General features: G+C 43.8%; 1 protein-coding gene across 3 annotated transcripts in view; it reads left to right on the forward strand.

Annotated features, from left to right (window-relative positions):
* dpp6a (dipeptidyl-peptidase 6a) overlaps nt 1-19,136 on the forward strand; it is a 664,537-nt gene that overhangs the window by 494,320 nt on the left and 151,081 nt on the right. For all 3 annotated transcript variants that reach the window (XM_055664215.1, XM_055664233.1, XM_055664224.1), the window contains exon 4: nt 6,263-6,357. In XM_055664215.1, coding sequence (XP_055520190.1) covers nt 6,263-6,357 — 95 coding nt within the window. The remainder of the gene's footprint in view (nt 1-6,262; nt 6,358-19,136) is intronic.

Genomic DNA, 19,136 nt, shown 5'->3' on the forward strand with positions numbered 1-19,136 from the left:
CTTTTTATCCCCTCCTTATACACTAAATAATCTCCAGGCGCTCAGAGATACAGGGCCATGTTTTTGTTTACAATGTGCCACCAGAAATATGCATCATGATATCTGAATCTCGCTGATTTTTTATAGAAATAGAAAGTTCCAATCTTAAGGGGCGGCACAGTGGTGCAGCAGTTACCGCACCAGAGACCAGGTTCGATCCTGACTACGGGTGCTGTCTGTACGGAGTTTGTACTTTCTTCCTGTGAGGGTATGTGTTTTCTCTGGGTGCTCTGGTTTCCTCCCACGCTCCAAAGATGTGCAGTTTGTAGGCTAATTGACTTAGGAGAAAGAAATTGTAAATTGTTCCTAGGATGTAGAACAATAGTAGTGTTTAGTGTGGTTGCTGGTTGGCACGGACTCTGTGGACCAAAGGGCCTGTTTCTGTGCTGTATATTTAATGTCTAAAGTTGCAATGATCACCAACACCCCCACCCTCCTCCCCCTATCCATTGTTTTCAACCATGCAATCTGATTGCAACAGCCCAATCTCACCTTGTTGTTGCCCCAGTGCTAATTCCTCAGACAAGTCAACAAGTTGAGCAGGCAACAATGTCTATAGCTTTAATCCAGAGGTTTTAGGTTGGAGACACAATATGGAAACAGACCTTCGGCCCTCCGAGTCCACACCGACTCATCGATCATCCGTCACACTAGTTCTATGCCATCCCACACCTACTCATCTACTCTCCACACACAAGGGACAATTTACAATTTACCCGGAGAAAACCCACAAAGTCACAGGAGGACGTACTGTACAAACTCCACACAGACAGCACCTGGGTCTCTGGCACTGTGAGGCAGCAACTCTACCGCTGTGCCACCGTGCTGCCCCATGTGGTCAATGTGCAGTGCTGGGAGATGGTTTAAAACTGCTTTCAATGCATGTCCCAGCTCTGTTGTCAGAAAGAAGATTCAGAGCTCTCTGGGGTTTGAACAGTTTGTCAACACATCAACGATTTCATTGTGATCGGGCAAAGTGGTTGTGAAATGGTCGATACTCTCTTTGTTACAAAGCTGCCAGTGTCCTTTCTCTTCAACCATTGACAGAGCTCCCATCACTCCTGGCTTCCACGCTGGTCGTAGTTTGATCCCTGAGAGAAGCAGTGAGCATAAATAGAGAAGACAACATTAAATCAAAACACATAATCCTCGCCCAGGATGCCAGCCCATGACTTGATTTCCTCAATTCTTTCTATCGGAAGGAAAAGGATAATTGATGGGTTGATTGATTGATTGATTGATTGATTGATACAGCATGAAAACAGGCCCTTTGGCCCACCAAGTCCACACCGACCATCAATGCTGACATTGTGGGGGCAGGATTTTTTACACAGAGACTGGTGGGTGCCTGGAATGCACTGCCTGGGGTGGTGGTGGAAGCAGCTTCAAGCATGTTTCATGTGCAAGTAAAAAATATGACTGGCAATAAATATTAATGGATTACACGTAACAAAAAAGCCTTTCACTGTACCACGGTACACGCGACAATAAACTAAACTAAACACTGAACAAAGCATTGTACAAATTTAAACAGTCCTTATAAAAAAAATTTAAATGACTGTGTCACATGCTGTTTTTCAGGACTTAATATTGAGTCCATTACACATATTAATTTCTGTAAATACCTGGATTTTAGTATATTAGTTTACTTTAGTTCAGAGATACAGCGTGGAAACAGGCCCTTCAGCCCATCCTGTCCGCACCGACCATGTCTATAGCTTCCCTGCACATTAACACTAACCTGCACACACAAGGGACATTTTTTTTTAACATTTATACCAAGCCAATTAACCTGCAAACTTGTACGCCTTTGGATTGTGGGAGGAAACCAAATATCATGGAGATGTACAGGTTGTAATTTAATTGGCTTTGATACAAATTGTAAATTCCCCCTCATGTGTTAGATGATGCCAGCATATGGGGGATCGCTGGCTGGCACGGACCCTGTGGGCTGAAGGGCCTGTTTCCGCGCTGTATCTCTAAAGTAACATCTCTAAACCAGGGGTCGGCAACCTTGTTCTGCATAGGGGCCAGGACCCATGTCTGTGAGCGGATGGCGGGCCACATCTATCGCCATAGTTAATAAATGGAGGAAATAATGAGACATACCAACTAAACTTTGACATATTTATATATTTACGCAATATTATGTCTACTGAACCTAGCAGTTAGTTTGAGACACTGGTATTGAAACAACCCTCACCCCTCTCTGTCTGTTTGTCTGTCACACAGCAGTTAGTGTGACACTATGTGGTGTTTTTTGCTCAACATTCTATCATTATTAGGTGACAGGCTGGACGAGGCTAGATGCAAGATGCCATTGAAATGGGCATCATTCAGTCGGTTTCTTAATTTACTCTTCGTGTATTTCATGTTTGAGAATAGACAATAGACAATACGTGCAGGAGTAGGCCCTTCGGCCCTTCGAGTTACTCACACATGTCAGTACTGCCGAACATTGATGTCATTTATATTGCGTGATCTACCAAGTTGGTATACATACCAGTTTCAAGAAGATATTTCCGGAGAACTCTAGTAGAGATACGTCCGTTGCATTAAATTTAGATCTTAATACATTGCTGCACCGCATCTCAATAAGTTCCATTTGAACATTTTCTGGTGCGATGTCAATGTCGATGTCCGCGTCGAGTGGAGTGGCAAACAGCCTGAATTCGTTCGTGTGTGAGAAAATGTCAGCGAAGAAACGTGAAGAAATGTTAGAATCATCATAAATCTATTGGCATTTTACCACTTTTTGCTAAAGGTAACGTGAAAGAACAGTCGCCTCATAATATTTCTGGACGATCTATCCTGTTTTCATGCCCTTCCTAGCGCTTCTTTCACGGCCCCACTCACTCGACTGTAAACCGCGCTGTGATTAGCCGTTGAACGGAAGGGAGGGTTTCGAGAGAGAGTTGCTTTCCGCCACAGCTAATCGTAGTTTTGCCGCGCTCACTGTCTGCGCTTGTTCTCAGATTCTAGATGACGGAAGTCCTCAGAAAAAAAAACGCTTGTGGGCCGGATGATTTTGGGTTACGGGCCGGATCCGGCCCGTGCGCCGTAGGTTGCCGACCCCTGACCTAAACTCTACTACATGAGTTGAAATGCAGGCTTCAAATTGCTTCTGTAACTCAGAATCAACCGTTCAAATTGACAAAGCCCACAGTTGTAACAACCATATTTGCTGCAATAAAAATAAACTAGAAAATGTGGAAACCTGCCTGAAAATCACACAGATGCAAATATTTCATTGCTTTGACACAGATCAGTTCCTTCAATAACTTAATGCATGTTGCTCTTAGATGATTAAACCAAAAAAAATGTTGAAGTTTCTCTTTCCAATTTAGATACAAATTCTTTCCAGTTTCATAAAAGGTTTGCCCTTTATGCAAATAGATAAGGTAATTAATTAAATGATTCTGCGAGTTACAAGATACCTGCAACCTCTGCCCACTGTTGGGGAAATCAAAGCCCTTTTGAAAATGTTTCCAAAACTAATTAAATCATCTATTACATGAACATTTGAAAATAATTGCTCTATTAATGTTAGTGAGATAAAATATACTTTAAAGATTTGAGCTTAACTTAACTCATACCGACTATGGAGGCATCATCTGGCTTCTTCTAACCACTGGGACTCTGCAACAGAGACTTGACCTCTACTGCTGTCTGTATGGAGTTTGTACTATTGCTGTCTGTGTGGAGATTACACTATTGCTGTCTGTGTGGAGTTTGCAGTATTACTGCAAGTGTGGAGTTTGCACTATTGCCGCAAGTGTGGAGTTTGCACTATTGTTTGATATGTAGAGCTTGCAGGATTGCTTCCTATGTGGAGTTTGCACTGTTGCCGATGTGTGGGGTTTGCACTATTGCTGTATGTACAGTGTTTGCACTAGTATTGCCTGTGTGGAGTTTACACTAAAGCCCCTGTCCCACGATGCGAGTTCACCCAAGAGCTCACCCGAGTTTTAAAAAAAATCAAACTTGTGGGATGTATGTGGGATGTACGTAGCGGGTACGTCAGAGCTCGTGGATGTCTCATAATGTTAACGGCAGGTACTCGGGAAACGCGGAAACTCGTGAAGTTTTTTCAACAGTATGAAAAATTTCCAAGAGTAAAAAAAATACTCGTGATGAGGTACCACGAGTTTGATTTTTTTTAAACTCGGGAGAGCTCTTGGGTGGTCACATCGTGGGACAGGCCCTTAATGCTGCCTGTGCGGAGTTTGCACTATTGCTATCCATGTGGTTTACACTGTTACTGTCTGTGTGGAGTTTGCACAATTGCTGCCTGTGTAGAGGTTGCACTGGTGCTGTCTGTGTAGAGGTTGCACTGGTGCTGTCTATGTGGAGTGTGCACTATTGCTACCTGTGTGGAGTGTGCACTATTGCTGCTTGTGTGGAGTTTGCATTGTTGCTGTCTGTGTGGAGTTTACACTCGTTCCCCGTCACTGCATGAGTTTGTTTTCAATCATACAGCACAGATACAGGTGCATCAGCCCACTGAGTCCAATCGCCCTTCAGCTCTAGTTGTATGTTATCCCACTTCCTCACCCAGACCCTACACATGATCAGTAATTTTACAGAGGCCAATTAACCTACAAACCTGTACGTCTTTGGAGTGTGGGAGGAAACGGGAACACCTGGAGGAAACCCACGCAGTCACAAGTAGAACAGGCAAACTCCATACAGACAGCACCCAAGGTCGGGATCAAACCCGGGTTTCTGGGGCTGTGAGTGCCTCCCCGATTTCCCCCCATTTCCCTCCCAATCTGAAATATGCGCAATTGTCAGATTAATTGGCCACTATAAATTGCCCCCTTAATGCAAATGAGGAGCAGGATCTCAGGGGAGTTGAATGGAGTGTGAAGAAAATAAAATTAGATAAGTGTACCCACTTTTAGTGTGAGTGGGTGCCTGATGTTTGGCATGGGCTAGATGGGCTGAAGAACTTGTGCCTTTATAGCACTATGACTGTTTGTATTGAACACAGATGGCATCTTACAGCAGCATCACAACCACATAGACTCAGACCCTGCACCAAAACTGAAATTATATATCATTTGTCGTCATTTAAGTAACTTATACATAAATTACACATTAATTCGACAAGACAGCGAAAAGAAGACTGTGCAAAAATATTGATGCAAACTCACTTGGAAATAGTCCATAGTCGCGCACGAGGTGCTCCATAGTGTTCCGATGTCGAGCTAGTAATAGGGTTGTGCGAGTCGGTTCAATTACCTGATAGTTGCAGGAAAGTACCTGTTCCTGAACCTGGTTGAGAAATAGTTGCGAGTGCAGGTGGGCACAGTTTAAGTTGGGAGGGGGGGGGGAAGAAGAAGGAGGTTATCTGGGGAAGACGATATATGAGGCACTGGGACATGAACTTGAATGAGCAAGCCACTGAGGGATATGGAATTAATGGAGGAATGTAGGATTAGTATAGATAGGCATATTCGCGGTATGAGGCCTGTTTCTATGGGGCACGACTCCATGACTGCACTTTAAACTCCTTTTGTGTTAAAACAAAATTTCAGGTTGTCCTATATGATAAATGTACTTGCAAGAAGAGAAAGAGATTGATCTCAGACCCTTGCTCAATACTCCTCAACCAGTTTAAGTGGAAGATCTGATTAGTGTTGTGTGATGTTTGTGTGTGAGATCTTGGTGTTGTTAACTTGGCTGCAGTTGCAACAGTGAACTATTCAAATTGAAGTGTTTTAAAACATTCTGTGACCTTGGTTTGGTCTGCGGCACGGTGGCGCAGCGGTAGAGTTTCTGCCTTACTTCGCCAGAGGCCCAAATTCTATCCTGACTATGGGTGCTGTCTGTACGGAGTTTGCATGTTCTCCCCCGTGACCACATGGGTTTCCCCCGGGTGCTCCGGTTTCCTCCCACACTCGAAAGATGTACAGGTTTGTAGGTTAATTGGCTTTGGTAAAAATAGTAAATTGTCCTTAGTGTGTAGGATAATGCTAGTGTGCGGGGATCGCATGTCGGCTCGGAATCAGTGGGCCATAGGGCCTGTTTCCTTGCTATATCTCAAAACTAAACAACACTACATAAATATACGGTCTTTCTGCTGCAGAGATGGCAGGGGCTGAATTTGCATCTCTGATGAACATCAACCATCCATTTTTGTGTATTGTCATTCTTAAAGGGATGTCATGAATTCCCTCTGACCTACAAATCACCTCCATTTCCTTGTGTTTGTGCACAGGTTCTGAGCTGCTGTATCGCACCTGGGATGGAAACCTGGAGAGGTTGAACGTTGAAACCATGGGCACGGGTCTTCTGATGACAAACCGCAAATTTGTAAGCATTTCCTGCACCCCCACCCCCCGCCCCGCATTATCCATAAAAGCCCAATGTTAATGTTGGAAATCTCCCGCAATCATATAAATTAACTTCCACAAAATAGCAACTGCTAATAGATATGGGCGGAACAGTAAAGTTGCCTTCTCGTAGCACCAGAGACCCGGGTTCGATCCTGACCTCGGGTGCCGTCTGTACGGAGTTTGTATGTTCTCCCTGTGACCGCGTGGATTTACTCCGGATGCTCCGCTCCAAAGATGCGCGTGGATGTATGTTAATTGGCTTCTGTAAATTGCACCTAGTGTGTAGGGTGGAACTAGTGTACGGGTGATCGCTGGTTGGCACGGACTCGGAGGACCGAAGGGCCTGGGTCCACGCTGTATCTCTAAACTTAACTGAACTAAAATTGTGTGTGAGTGTACAGTATGTGCATGCGCATATTAAAGCATGTGCAGTATCACAAGATTATTAGACATAGGAGGAGAATTAGGCAATTCGGCCCATTGAGTCTGCTGATAGAAACATAGAAACATAGAAAATAGGTGCAGGAGTAGGCCATTCGGCCCTTCGAGCCTGCACCGCCATTCAATATGATCATGGCTGATCATCCAACTCAGTATCCTGTACCTGCCTTCTCTCCATACCCCCTGATCCCTTTAGCCACAAGGGCCACATCTAACTCCCTCTTAAATATAGCCAATGAACTGGCCTCAACTACATTCTGTGGCAACTACATTCTGTGACATCTAGCCTGTCCAACCCCTTAAGAATTTTGTAAGTTTCTATAAGATCCCTCCTCAATCTTCTGAATTCTATCGATTAGATCAAGGCTGATCTATTTTTCCCCTCTCACCCCCTTTCTCCTGCCTTCTCCCCATAACCTTTGGCACCCTTAGCGGGTTCTAGGTTAATTGGCTTCTGTAAATTGCCCCTCTGTATTGGATGTGAAAGGGGGATCGTGTAGAACTCGTGTGAACCCCTTTTCATGCTGTATCTCTAAAGTAAACTCTAAAGTAAACGAAACTAAAACTAATCAAAAACCTATGAATCTCTGCTTTATAAATACCCAATGACTTGGCCTCCACAGCCTGTGGTAATGAATTCCACAGATTCACCTCCATAGTTGAACTGAAATGCACTGTCCTCTGTGCATGACAATAATAGTAAACCATTTCAGGATAAAAACAAAACAATATTTCTCCCACAGCTATGTTGGCCACTGAATCATTGTAGACACTGCATTGGAAAAGGTTCTTCAGCTCATTATGTCCATGCCGATCATCTATCACACCCTTCACTCCATCCTATCCAATCCTTCCCTACCTATGTCCAAGACCCCTCACACACTCGTTGGCTCTTCAATGAATTCTGTTTTCCAGGCCCCACTCCCTCATCTTTACCATGGATGTCCAGTCAATCTATACCTCCATCCCCCACCAGGAAGGTCTTAAGGCCATCCGTTTCTTCCTCGACCACAGAACCTGCCAATCTCCGTCTACCAATGCTCTCTTCCGCCTAGCAGAGCTGGTCTTTACCCTCAACAACTTCTCCTTCGACTCCTCCCACATCCTCCACATCCAAGGTGTAGCTATGTCACTCGCATGGGCCCCAGCTATGCCTGCCTCATTGTAGGGTACGTCGAACAATCACTTGTACACTGTGTACAGGTGTACACTGGGCCTTTCCACGAACTCTATCTCCGCTACATTGACGACTGCATTGGTGCTACCTCCTGCACCCATGCAAAACTCACTGACTTCATCAACTTCACCACTAATTTCCATCCTGCACTCAAATTCACTTGGACCATCTCCGACATATTCCTACCATTTCTGGATCTCACCGTCTCCATCACAGACTATTGACCGACATCTACTACAAAACCCTACTGCCTCCCATAGCTATCTAGACTGCACTTCGTCCCACCCTGCTTCCTGTAAAGACTCTATCCCCTGCTCCCAATTCCTCTGTCTAAGCCGCTCTCACTAGGGAGTCCTCGATATCCCGCAGATCCGCTCTTGCACCCCCTCCCCCCATTCGCAACAAGGACAGAGTTCCCCTTGCCCTCACCTTCCACCCCCATCAACCGTCACATACAGCATATAATCCTCCAACATTTTCGCCACCTCCAATGGGATCCCACTACTGGCCACATCTTCCCATCTCCACCCCTTTCTACTTTCCGTAGAAACCGTTCCCTCCGCAACTCCCTGGTCAACTCATCCCTTCCCACTCAAACCACCCACTCACCAGATACTTTCCCCTGCAACAGCAGGAGATGCAACACCTGTCCCTTTACCTCCCCCTCCCACTCCATCCAAGGACCCCAACAGTTTTTCCAGGTGAGGCAGAGGTTCACTTGCACCTCCTCCAACCTCATCTACTATATCTGCTATTCCAGGTATCAACTTCTGTACATCGGCGAGACCAAGCTCACCTCCGCTCAGTCCGGTCTTAACCAACCTGATCTCCCGGTGGCTCAGCACTTCAACTCCCCCTCCCATTCCCAATCTGACTTTTCTCTCATGGGCCTCCTCCATTGTCAGAGTGAGGCCCAGCGCAAATTGGAGGAACAGCACCTCATAATTCACTTGGGTAGTTTACAGCCCAGCGGTATGAACATTGACTTCTCTAACTTCAAGTAGCCCTTGCTTTCTCTCTCTCTCCATCCCCTCCCCTTCCCAGTTCTCACACCAGTTTTACTGTCTCCGACTAAATTCTATCCGTCCACTCCCCTGACATCAGACTGAAGACTTGACCCGAAACGTCAGCCATTCCTTCCCTCCAGAACTGCTGCCTGTCCCGCTGAGTTACTCCAGCATTTTGTGTCGACCTTCGATTTTAACCAGCATCTGCAGTTCTTTCCTATCACACGTGCACACTAGTTCCATGTTACCCTTTTTGCATATTCACCCCTCTGTATGAAAAACTTACCCCTCAGATCCTCTTCAAGGCACTCACCTCTCAGAAATCTATGCCCTCATGTTCTGGATACCCTGACTATAGGAAAAAACATTTGACTATCTGTTCTATCTGTAGATCCTTCTTGTAATCTCATGTACCTCAATCAGGCCTCCTCCCTTCCAGTGCCAAAGACCTGGGTTTGATATTGCCATTGGGAGCTGTCTGTGTGGAGTTTGCACATTCTCCCTGTGACCACATGGGTTTTCTCCAGGTGTTCCAGTTTCCTCCCACCTCAAAGACGCGTGTTTTGTATATTAATTGGCCTCTGTAAATTGCCCCTAGTGTGCAGGGCGAGAGCGGGATAATATAGAACTCGTGTGAATGGGTGATCGATGGTTGGCATGGACTAGTGGGCCAAAGGGCCTGTTTCCATGCTGCATCTTTCAATCAATCAATGGAATATCTTGGTGTTGCATTGCTGTTTGTGGGATCTTGCTGAGTTTTCTTTTTCACATCAGTGACTACACCTTGTTTACTCTGAATACATTGCTAAGGTTATATACGGCAATATGTTAATGATACCCTTTATCAAAGGACCGGTAATGCTTTGGATTTCAAAAACAGTGCCATGATGTACAGAAATAATGACACAAGGAACTCCAGGTGCTGGTTTACAAAAAAACAGACACAAAGTGCTGGAGTAACTGAGTAGGTTCGGCAGCACCTGTGGAAGCATGTAAAGGTGATGTTGTAGGTCGGGACTCTGGTTATACCAGAGGGCAGAAAGCTGGAAGAAAGATGGGGGCAGTACAAAGCCTGGAAAGTGATAGGTCATGCAGATGAGTGAGGGGAGAGGGAGATGGTTGAATGGAAGATGGTTGGACCGAGATGAAAAGACAAAAAGTGTGGGATAAGGATAGAAGATGTATGAAATGTGAAGCTGGAGGAAGGAGTATGGGTGGATGGGGACATGCCATGTGAAAGGGCGATGTGATGATTTCACATTAAATATTAGATCAGTCTGTATCAGACCACAGAGTGCATTTTAAACATGTCATTGGAGGCCTTAAAAGAATAACAAGGGCACAGCATAGATACAGCAGGATGTTGCCAGAGGTGGAAGATTGCTGTTACAAGAAGAGATTAGAGTTATTACTGTTGCCTAATGGAAAGATAACAGATTTTACAGAGCTTTATTCACTTCTAAGTAGTTTTGATAGATGATTATCCCAGAAGAACACTCATTGAGTTGATATTGTAACCAAGAAACTAGGCAGAAAGGCAAAGGGGGAGTTGGAGAAGGGAGCGTTTTGCTCATTTATCTGTGCACATTATGAGCAAGGTTCAGCAGACTGACTGACTGACCGAATGAAAGATACACCGTGGGAACAGGCCCTTCAGCCCACCGAGTTCATGCTGACCATCGATCACCCCTTCACACTAGATGTTCACACCTATGTTATCCCACTTAAACATCCACTACAAAATTTACAGAGGCCAATTCACGTACAAACCCATGTGTGTTTTGGGTATGGAGGGAAAACGGAACACCCAGAAGAAACCCACAGGGCGAACGTATAAACTCCACACAGACAGCACCTGGAGCACGCACGGTGGCACAGCAGTAGAGTTGCTGCCTTACAGTACCAGAGACCCAGGTTCAATCCTGACTATGGGTGCTGTCTGTACGGAGTTTGTATGCTCTCCCCATGGCCTGTGTGGGTTTTCTCCGGGTGCTCTGGTTTCCACCCACATTTTAAAGACATACAGGTTTGTAGGTTAATTGGCATCAGTTGTAAATTGCCCCAAATGCGTGGGATGCTGCTAGTGTATGGAGACTGCTGAGTGGGCCGAAGGGCCTGTTTCCACAGTGTATCTCTGAAATAAACTAAACACCCAATGTCAGGATCGAACCAGGATCTGTGACACTGTGAGGCAGCAGCACTACCAGCGGCACCACTGTGTGTGTCGCCTTATCTTTAACTTGTTCCTCACTGATGTATTGTCTTGCTGTCAACTTTACAAATTAATTTTAAAGATTTAAAATCTATTTTCTATAGGAAAATGAAAATAAAATGATAAATAATGAAAGATGTTTGAATTATTAAAATGAATTTAATAAGATTGCTCCATAAAAACAGTATGAGGTAGTCACCCAGAAGGTTTCTGCTCGCCCCCCACCCTTCCCAATCAACTTGTTGTGCATTCACTACCTATGTCCCCTTATCCATTCCCTCTCAATGGTACAACACTTTTTTTTCTTCTTTTGTGATTGCCAACGGCCTTTTTGTAAAACAAGCTTGGGCAATCTTAATGTAGGTTTTAATGGGTACTGGTGCACAGAATACGATTTCCAGGGTCTGTGCTAAATTGGCAGGCACAAAGTGACAGGGATAATTGAAGAGGGCAGGGAGACTGCCACTTAGCTGTGGTGCTGCTGTGGTTGGACATTAGTGTATTGGAAGGGTTAGTACAGAGAGATCTTTCTCTTCCATTGAGCAATGGAGAGAGGTGTATTGTTTAGTTTATAGTTTAGAGATACAGCATGGAAACAGGCACTTTGACCCACCGAGTCCAAGCCAACCGTCGATCACTCGTACGCTAGTTCTATGTTGCCCCACTTTCTCATCCGACGCACCTGGGGCAATTTACAGAAGCCAATTAACCTAAAAGCCTGCTCGTCTTTGGAGTGCGTGAGGAAACCGGAGCACCCGGAGAATACGCAGGCGGTCACAGGACAAACGTACAAATTGCGTACAGACAACACCCGTAGTCAGGTTCGAACCCAGGTCTCTGGCGCTGTAAGTCAGCAACTCTACCACCATGCCGCCCCTAAGTGGCACAGCAAGCGATGATCGTAATGTGAAGGATACCGGAGTGACCTAATCGGAAGTGAGTCCTAAAACTGTATTGAGTGGTACTTTTAGAACATTAATTAACACATTTGTATCACACAGTCTTGTCACAAAGTGATGAATTAATCTATTTAAATCCGAACGTGTTCAGCATAGAAATAAATATTGTAATGAATAGGATAGGAATGAAATCTTAACATCAAAAGTACTTGTTTGGTAACTTTCTGTACTATTGAAAATAAATAAAAGTGATACATTATCGAGATGTGGCAGCAACAAAGAGATTTCACCAGGACGATGGACACAACGTGCTGGAGTAACTCAGCGGGTCAGGCAGCATCTCGGGAGAAAAAGGATGGGTGAGGTTTCAGTTTGGGACCCTCCTTCAGACACTTTGTGTCCATCTTCCGTATAAACACTGGAGGGCATAGCCATAAGGTGGGAGAGGGAAAGTTTAATGGAGATGTGCAGGGCAAGTTTTTTTACACAGGAGGTGGTGGGGACCTGGAACGCATTCGCTGGGGTGGCGGTGGAGACAGATATGATAGTGATGTTCAAGAGACTTTCAGATAAGCAGGGAACAGAGGGATATGGATTGTGTGCAGGCAGATGAGATCTGTTCAGCTAGGCATCATGGTCAGCGCATACATTGTGGGCCTAAGGACCTGTTCTCGTTCCCATTCTGTACGGTTCTGTGTTCTATCTCATTGTTGAGCTTATGCAATAGAGGGATGGGATGGAGTGAGGGTAATGGTTTGCCAGGGAAGGAACAGAGGCATTGAATAAAATTGGCCTCAGAAACAAAATTGCTATTTAGATTGATGGGACTATGAGTAGAGGAGCAGAGAGGTCCTTCTGCAGTTGTACAGAGCCCTAGTGAGACCACACCTGGAGTATTGTGTGCCGTTTTGATCCCCTAATTTGAGGAAGGACATTCTTGCTATGGAGGGAGTGCAGCGTAGGTTTACAAGGTTAATTCCCGGGATGATGGGACTGTCATATGCTGAGAGAATGGAGCGGCTGGGCTTGTACCCTCTGGAGTTTAAAAGGATGAGAAGGGATTTTATTGAAACATATAAGATTATTAAGGGTTTGGACACGCTAGAGGCAGGACACATGTTCCCGATGTTAGGGCAGTCCAGAACCAGGGGCCACAGTTTAAGAATAAGGGGTAAGTCATTTAGAACGGAATGAGGAAACACTTTTTCACACAGAGAGTTTTGAGTCTGTGTAATTCTCTGCCTCAGAGGACGATGAAGGCCGGTTCTCTGGATACTTTCAAGAGAGAGCTAGATAGGGCTCTTAAAGATACCGGAGTCAGAAACACTAGCGGAATCAACTATTACACTTATACCCAAAAAGGATAAAGGTCTAGAAGATCCCGGTTCATATAGAGCAATCGCATTATTAAATACAGATCAGAAAATATTAGCGGAAACTTTGGCAAGAAGATTAAGTAAATACGTTAGTAAATTAATACATGCGGATCAAACGGGATTCAAATCCAAGAGACATTCATTTAATAATTTGAGACGTCTTTTTAATATATATTCATAAAAATTGAAGAAGAAGACATCAATTATTTCATTAGATGCAGAAAAAGCATTCGACCAAGTAAAATGGGAATACCTCTTCACAGTATTGCAAAAATTTCAGATGGGAGAGAATTTTATTTCATGGATAAAATTATTATATGCAGGCCGACTGCTAGAATATTGACCAACCACATACTTTCTCTAAAATTTCACTTATCCAGGGGAATAGACAGGGTTGTGCATTATCACCCCTGCTATTTGCCCTTGTGATAGAACCCTTAGCGGAAAGTATAAGAATACATCCGAATATTCACGGCTATAATACTAAACATTCCTATAATAAAATATCATTATATGCAGATGATGTATTATAATACATTACAAAATCTCAAGTTAGTATACCGAATATATTAAATCTAATAGAGGAATTTGGTTCTTTCTCAGGATATAGAATAAACTGGAATAAAAGTGAAATCATGGCGATAAAACCCCAAGAGTCGACACACCTTTTAACATTTCCTTTTAGAATTGCTGCAGAAAAATGTAAATATCTGGGTATCCAAGTAACCAGAAAATATAATTGTTTATTTAATGCAAACCTCCTGCCCTTAACTATTCAATTAAACGCTCTCATTCAATCCTGGAATACACTTCCGATGTCGCTAATAGGTAGAATAAATGCCATAAAAATGATTTTCCTACCACAAATTCTCTATTTATTTCAATCAATACCGATATATTTACCTAAAAACTTTTTTTTTTAAAACTTGATTCCCAGATTACAAATTTTATTTGGGATTATAAATCACACAGAATTCATAGACGACATCTAAGTAAACCCAAAGAAATTGGCGAATTGGCGCTCCCCAATTTCTTGTTCTATTATTGGGCAGTGAATATTCATGTCAACAGGTAGATTGGTTAGTAATGGAGAGAGAGGATTGTTCGCCTTTTTACATAGGCACGATCCTTCTCTCCCCAATAAAGTTGAAGAATACACTATACAAGAAAAACCCTATTATTCATAGCACTTTACGAATTTGGAGACAAGTAAAATTTATTCTTAAACTAAGAAATCTATCTCTTCTTTATCCAATAACTAATAACTCGTCGTTCAAACCAACTATTATAGATAAAACGTTTATTCATTGGGAAAGACTAGGAATTAAAAAGGTTGGAGATTTGTATGAAATGGGAAACCTTTTATCATTCCAGAAATTACAATCGAAACACAGTCTGAAAGGTGATCAACATTTTAGATATCTTCAAATTCGAGATTATTTGAAAACATATACCCACGAATACCAAACTCTGTTGCCAGCCAGATACATTAGACGAAGGTATGAATAGAAACGCAGTCAAATAATTTAATATCATACTTGTACAATATCATTCTAAACATAGAAATTCCATCGTCAGATGTAATTAGAAGAGAGTGGGAACAGGAATTAAGCCTAAAAAAGCCCAAAGACAGATGGAAAAATATCTCCTATATATACATAATTGTTCGATTAATGTAAGACATATTCTAATCTAATTTAAAATACTACACAGATTATATTACTCAAAAACAAAACTGAACAAAATGTTTCCAAATGTATCTCCTATCTGCGACAAATGTCTTTCTCAAGAAGCTACTATAACACACTCAAAGGTTCAAAGGTTATTTTATTGGTCACATACACCTAGGTGTAGTGAAATGCTTCTTGCCAATGCAGCACATAAAGAAAGAAAACAGACATAACAGTAATAAAGAACTTTAAACATAAAAACATCCCCCCACAATGGTTCCCATTATGAGGGAAGGCACAAAGTCCAGTCCCCATCCCATGTCCACCCATAGTCGGGGGTGGACATGTGTGGACATGGGATGTTCCAGGCCATTCTCGCCGGGTGATGGTGCTCCGCCGTCGGGAGAATCCTCTCAACAGCATGGGAACCTTGGAACGGCCGCTTCCCTTACCGGAGACCACGGCTTCCGAAGCCAACAGGCTGCGCCGGATGGAGTTCCACCACTGGCGATCTCGGCAAGAGATCCCAGGCTCCGATTGAAAGTCAGCGCCACCGCCCGCAGCTGGCCGCTCCACAGTCCCGCAGCTCCGCGATGTTTTAACGTTGGTCTTCAGCTCACCGGAGCTCCAGCGCGGCGACCCGGGCAAGGCATCGCCCGCTCCGCTAAGAGCCTTCCAGCGCTGTGCTGCTGCCACTGAAGCAGAGGTACTGGGTGGTCCCCTCAGGAAACGCCGCTCCAGGCCCGCTGGTAGGCCGCGAGGACGGGTCGAAAGTGCAGCCCGGAGAAAAGCTGCCTCTCCGACCAGGTAGGGACCCTGAAAAGTAGTTTCCCCCCTTCTCCCCGCCACATAAAAAAGCCTAGAGCTCCAAAAACAAAACACTAAAACTCACTCAAAATTAAAAAAAAGAGTGAAAAACTAACAGCTGCAGGCTGGGCGGCCATACCACACAGGATGGCGCCCACTCTTTTGCCTCTTGCATAAAACTCCATAAAGTTTGGAAAGAAATCTTTGAAATCTTCTCAAAATTATTAAAAACAAAAACTGGACCCCCATACAGAATTGATTCTTTTTGGAACAACAGGAGCCTGCTCTGAGCTATCAATATTTCAAAGACGTTTCCTCAATTATAGCCTGATAATGGCAAAAAAAATTAAATTTTGAATAAATGCATCCACCCCAACTTAAAACACAAGCATGTCTGAGACGCTACATCTCGAAGATATGAGACTCGTCTTAGCAGGAAAATCGGAACAATTTTTAAAGATATGGTCTCCTTTCATTGATTCAATACAAGCATAGTATGGTGCAACACAACTTTGGAATTAAACCGATTTATGGACAGGGTGATGGGTGTGGTGAGAAACGAAGTAGGTATATCAACACGTATTGGTATTTTTTTTGTTCCTTTTTATTATTTTTCGTTTTTGTCTTTTTCTTTTTTTGTAAGTTCTTACTTATTCACTCTTGGTAGTTTAGGGGTTTACACATTCACTAGCTCTTTCACTCGCTCTCTTTCTTGCTCTTTTTCTCTTTTTCTATTTCATTTTTGTCAAATTAAAATTAAAATTAAAATTAAAATGGAAGATGTACAATAAATGTATTTTGTCGTATGCCGTAGTTTATACTACTGTACACTGATTCCAATAAAAATATTATTGAAAAAAAAAAGATAGCAGAGTCAGGGGATATGGGGAGAAGGCAGGAATGGGATACTGATTGGGGATGATCAACCATGATCACATTGAATAGCGGTGCTGGCTCAAAGGGACGAATGGCCTACTCCTGGACCTATTGTCTATTGTCTATCGTCTATTGACGATTCTTCTGCAGTGAACTAATGACTTGTTTCTCGAGGGTGTAAGGCAAATTGTTATTAAAGCCCAGCAATTCCTGCTTTAAAACGGGCAAGTAATTGGAAGATTGCAGAATTGTCGAGCCACTGTGGCAGCACGATGGCACAGTAATAGAGCTGGTGCCTTACAGCGCTGGAGACCTGGGCTCAATCCTGACTACGGGTGCTGTCTGAACGGTGTATATACATTCTTCCGGTGATCTGCGTGGGTTTTCTACGGGTGATCCAGTTTTCTTTCACACTTGAAAGACATACAAGTTTGTAGGTTAATTGGCTTGCTATAATAGGTAGCATAGTGTTAGCATGGGGGGGTCACTGTGCAGCGCAGAAGAACTGTTTCCACACTGTACCCCTAAACTAAATAAATTACTGGATGTTGCAGAGGGCCGACAAACATGGACCAATGAGGCTTGAAGGTCAGACTGCGAAGGAGGCTATGAGTAGGAGCTGGAAATGAGAAAGTAACATCTTCTAATGAGTCCCATTATAACACAATTGGTGTCTGGTTAGCTGGTGCATAAGGTGAGTAGAGGAAAACATTATACCTGAGGGAACAAGGAAGAAACAATGGGTTTCCTTATAAAGAAGCAAACCATAATAATAAGCACACGGGCTTCATGTCCAACGCCACAAGAAAAGCTCTGTTTTGAGGAATACCAAGCAGATAGCAAAATTAGTTAAAGGTTAGGATGGTTAGGAAAAGTTCAAAGGGATATGGGCCAAATGTGGGCACTAGTGTAGATGGGGCAAGTAACCCTTGCATTCCCTCTCTCTCCATCCCTCCCCAACCTAAGTCACACCAGGTTTTCGTTCTTAACTAGCAAACAGCTAACAATGCCCTGTTTCCTTTATCGTTGTTACTTTTTTGCATATCTTTCATTCATTTGTTCTAAATCTCTCCACATCATCGTCTATATCTCTCATTTCTCTTTCCCGGGACTTTCAGCCTGAAGAAGGGTCTTGATCCGAAATGTCACCTATTCCTTCTCTACAGAGATACTGCCTGTCCCGCTGAATTACTCCTGCATTTTGTGTCCATCTTCGGTTCATGCCAGCATCTGCAGTTTCTTCCTAAACAGCGTAGATGGGCATCTTGGTTGGTATGGGCAGGTTGGGCCGAAGGGCCTGTTTCCATGATGTATAACTCTATGACTCTATTAGAGGACAGCAGTGTTCCCCCACCAACTGGATCACAACTGACCAGAAACTCGACTGAACCAGAACATAAACGATGACAATAAATGAATAGTGTAATTTAAAGAATTGCTGCTTAGTTTTGAACAAATATGTATCTCTTTAAGGAAATGTGATCCAGGCTTTGCTAACACTGGGAGTTAACCAAAGTAGTATATCAGGTCAAATCAAGAGTGTCAGAGAGACACAAGGAACCAGAAAGGATACCAGATTACAAACAAAAGTCACAAAGTGATGGAGGAGCAACTCAGTGGGTCAGGCAGCATCTCTGGAGAGCATGGATAGGTGACGTTTTGGGTCAGCACCCTTCTTCAAACTGAATAAATCACAATCACAATAATACTTTATTAGCCAAGTATGTTTTTCAACATATGAGGAATTTAATTTGCCAAGTCAGTCATACAAATAAAAAGCAACAGAACACACAAAACACATGTTAACATAAACGTCCACCACAGTGACCTCTCCACATTCCTCACTGTGATGGAAGGCGAAAAAAAGTTCAAATCTATTTCATTCTTTGCTCTCCCACGGTCGGGGGCCTTGAGCCTTCCGTTGACGGGACGATCTTGACTCATGTAGCCGGCGCCGTTTGGGCCCTCCGCATCTGAGTGATCAGCTCTTGTATCGGGGGGATGTCAGCTCCCCCGCGCCGGACGATCAAACCCCGCGTCAGGGCTGGTCGAACCTCTGCGTCGTTGCAGCTCCCAACTAGCCTCTCCCAAGACTGCAATCTCTCAATGTAAAGTCTGCAGGCCGCGGTTGGAGTGATCCCAGGCAAGGGATCGACTCCGATGTTACGTCCATGCCTTGCCGTGGAGCTCAAGGTCAGTCTGAGGAGGCCTCCAGCTCCATCGATGGCAGGCTGCAGAGCGACCAGAGAATGCGATCCGGAAAATAATCTCCGGCAGGTAAAAAACTGAAA

The sequence above is a fragment of the Leucoraja erinacea genome, chromosome 2 (assembly GCF_028641065.1).
Source record: "Leucoraja erinacea ecotype New England chromosome 2, Leri_hhj_1, whole genome shotgun sequence".
Classification (NCBI taxonomy): Eukaryota; Metazoa; Chordata; class Chondrichthyes; order Rajiformes; family Rajidae; genus Leucoraja; species Leucoraja erinaceus.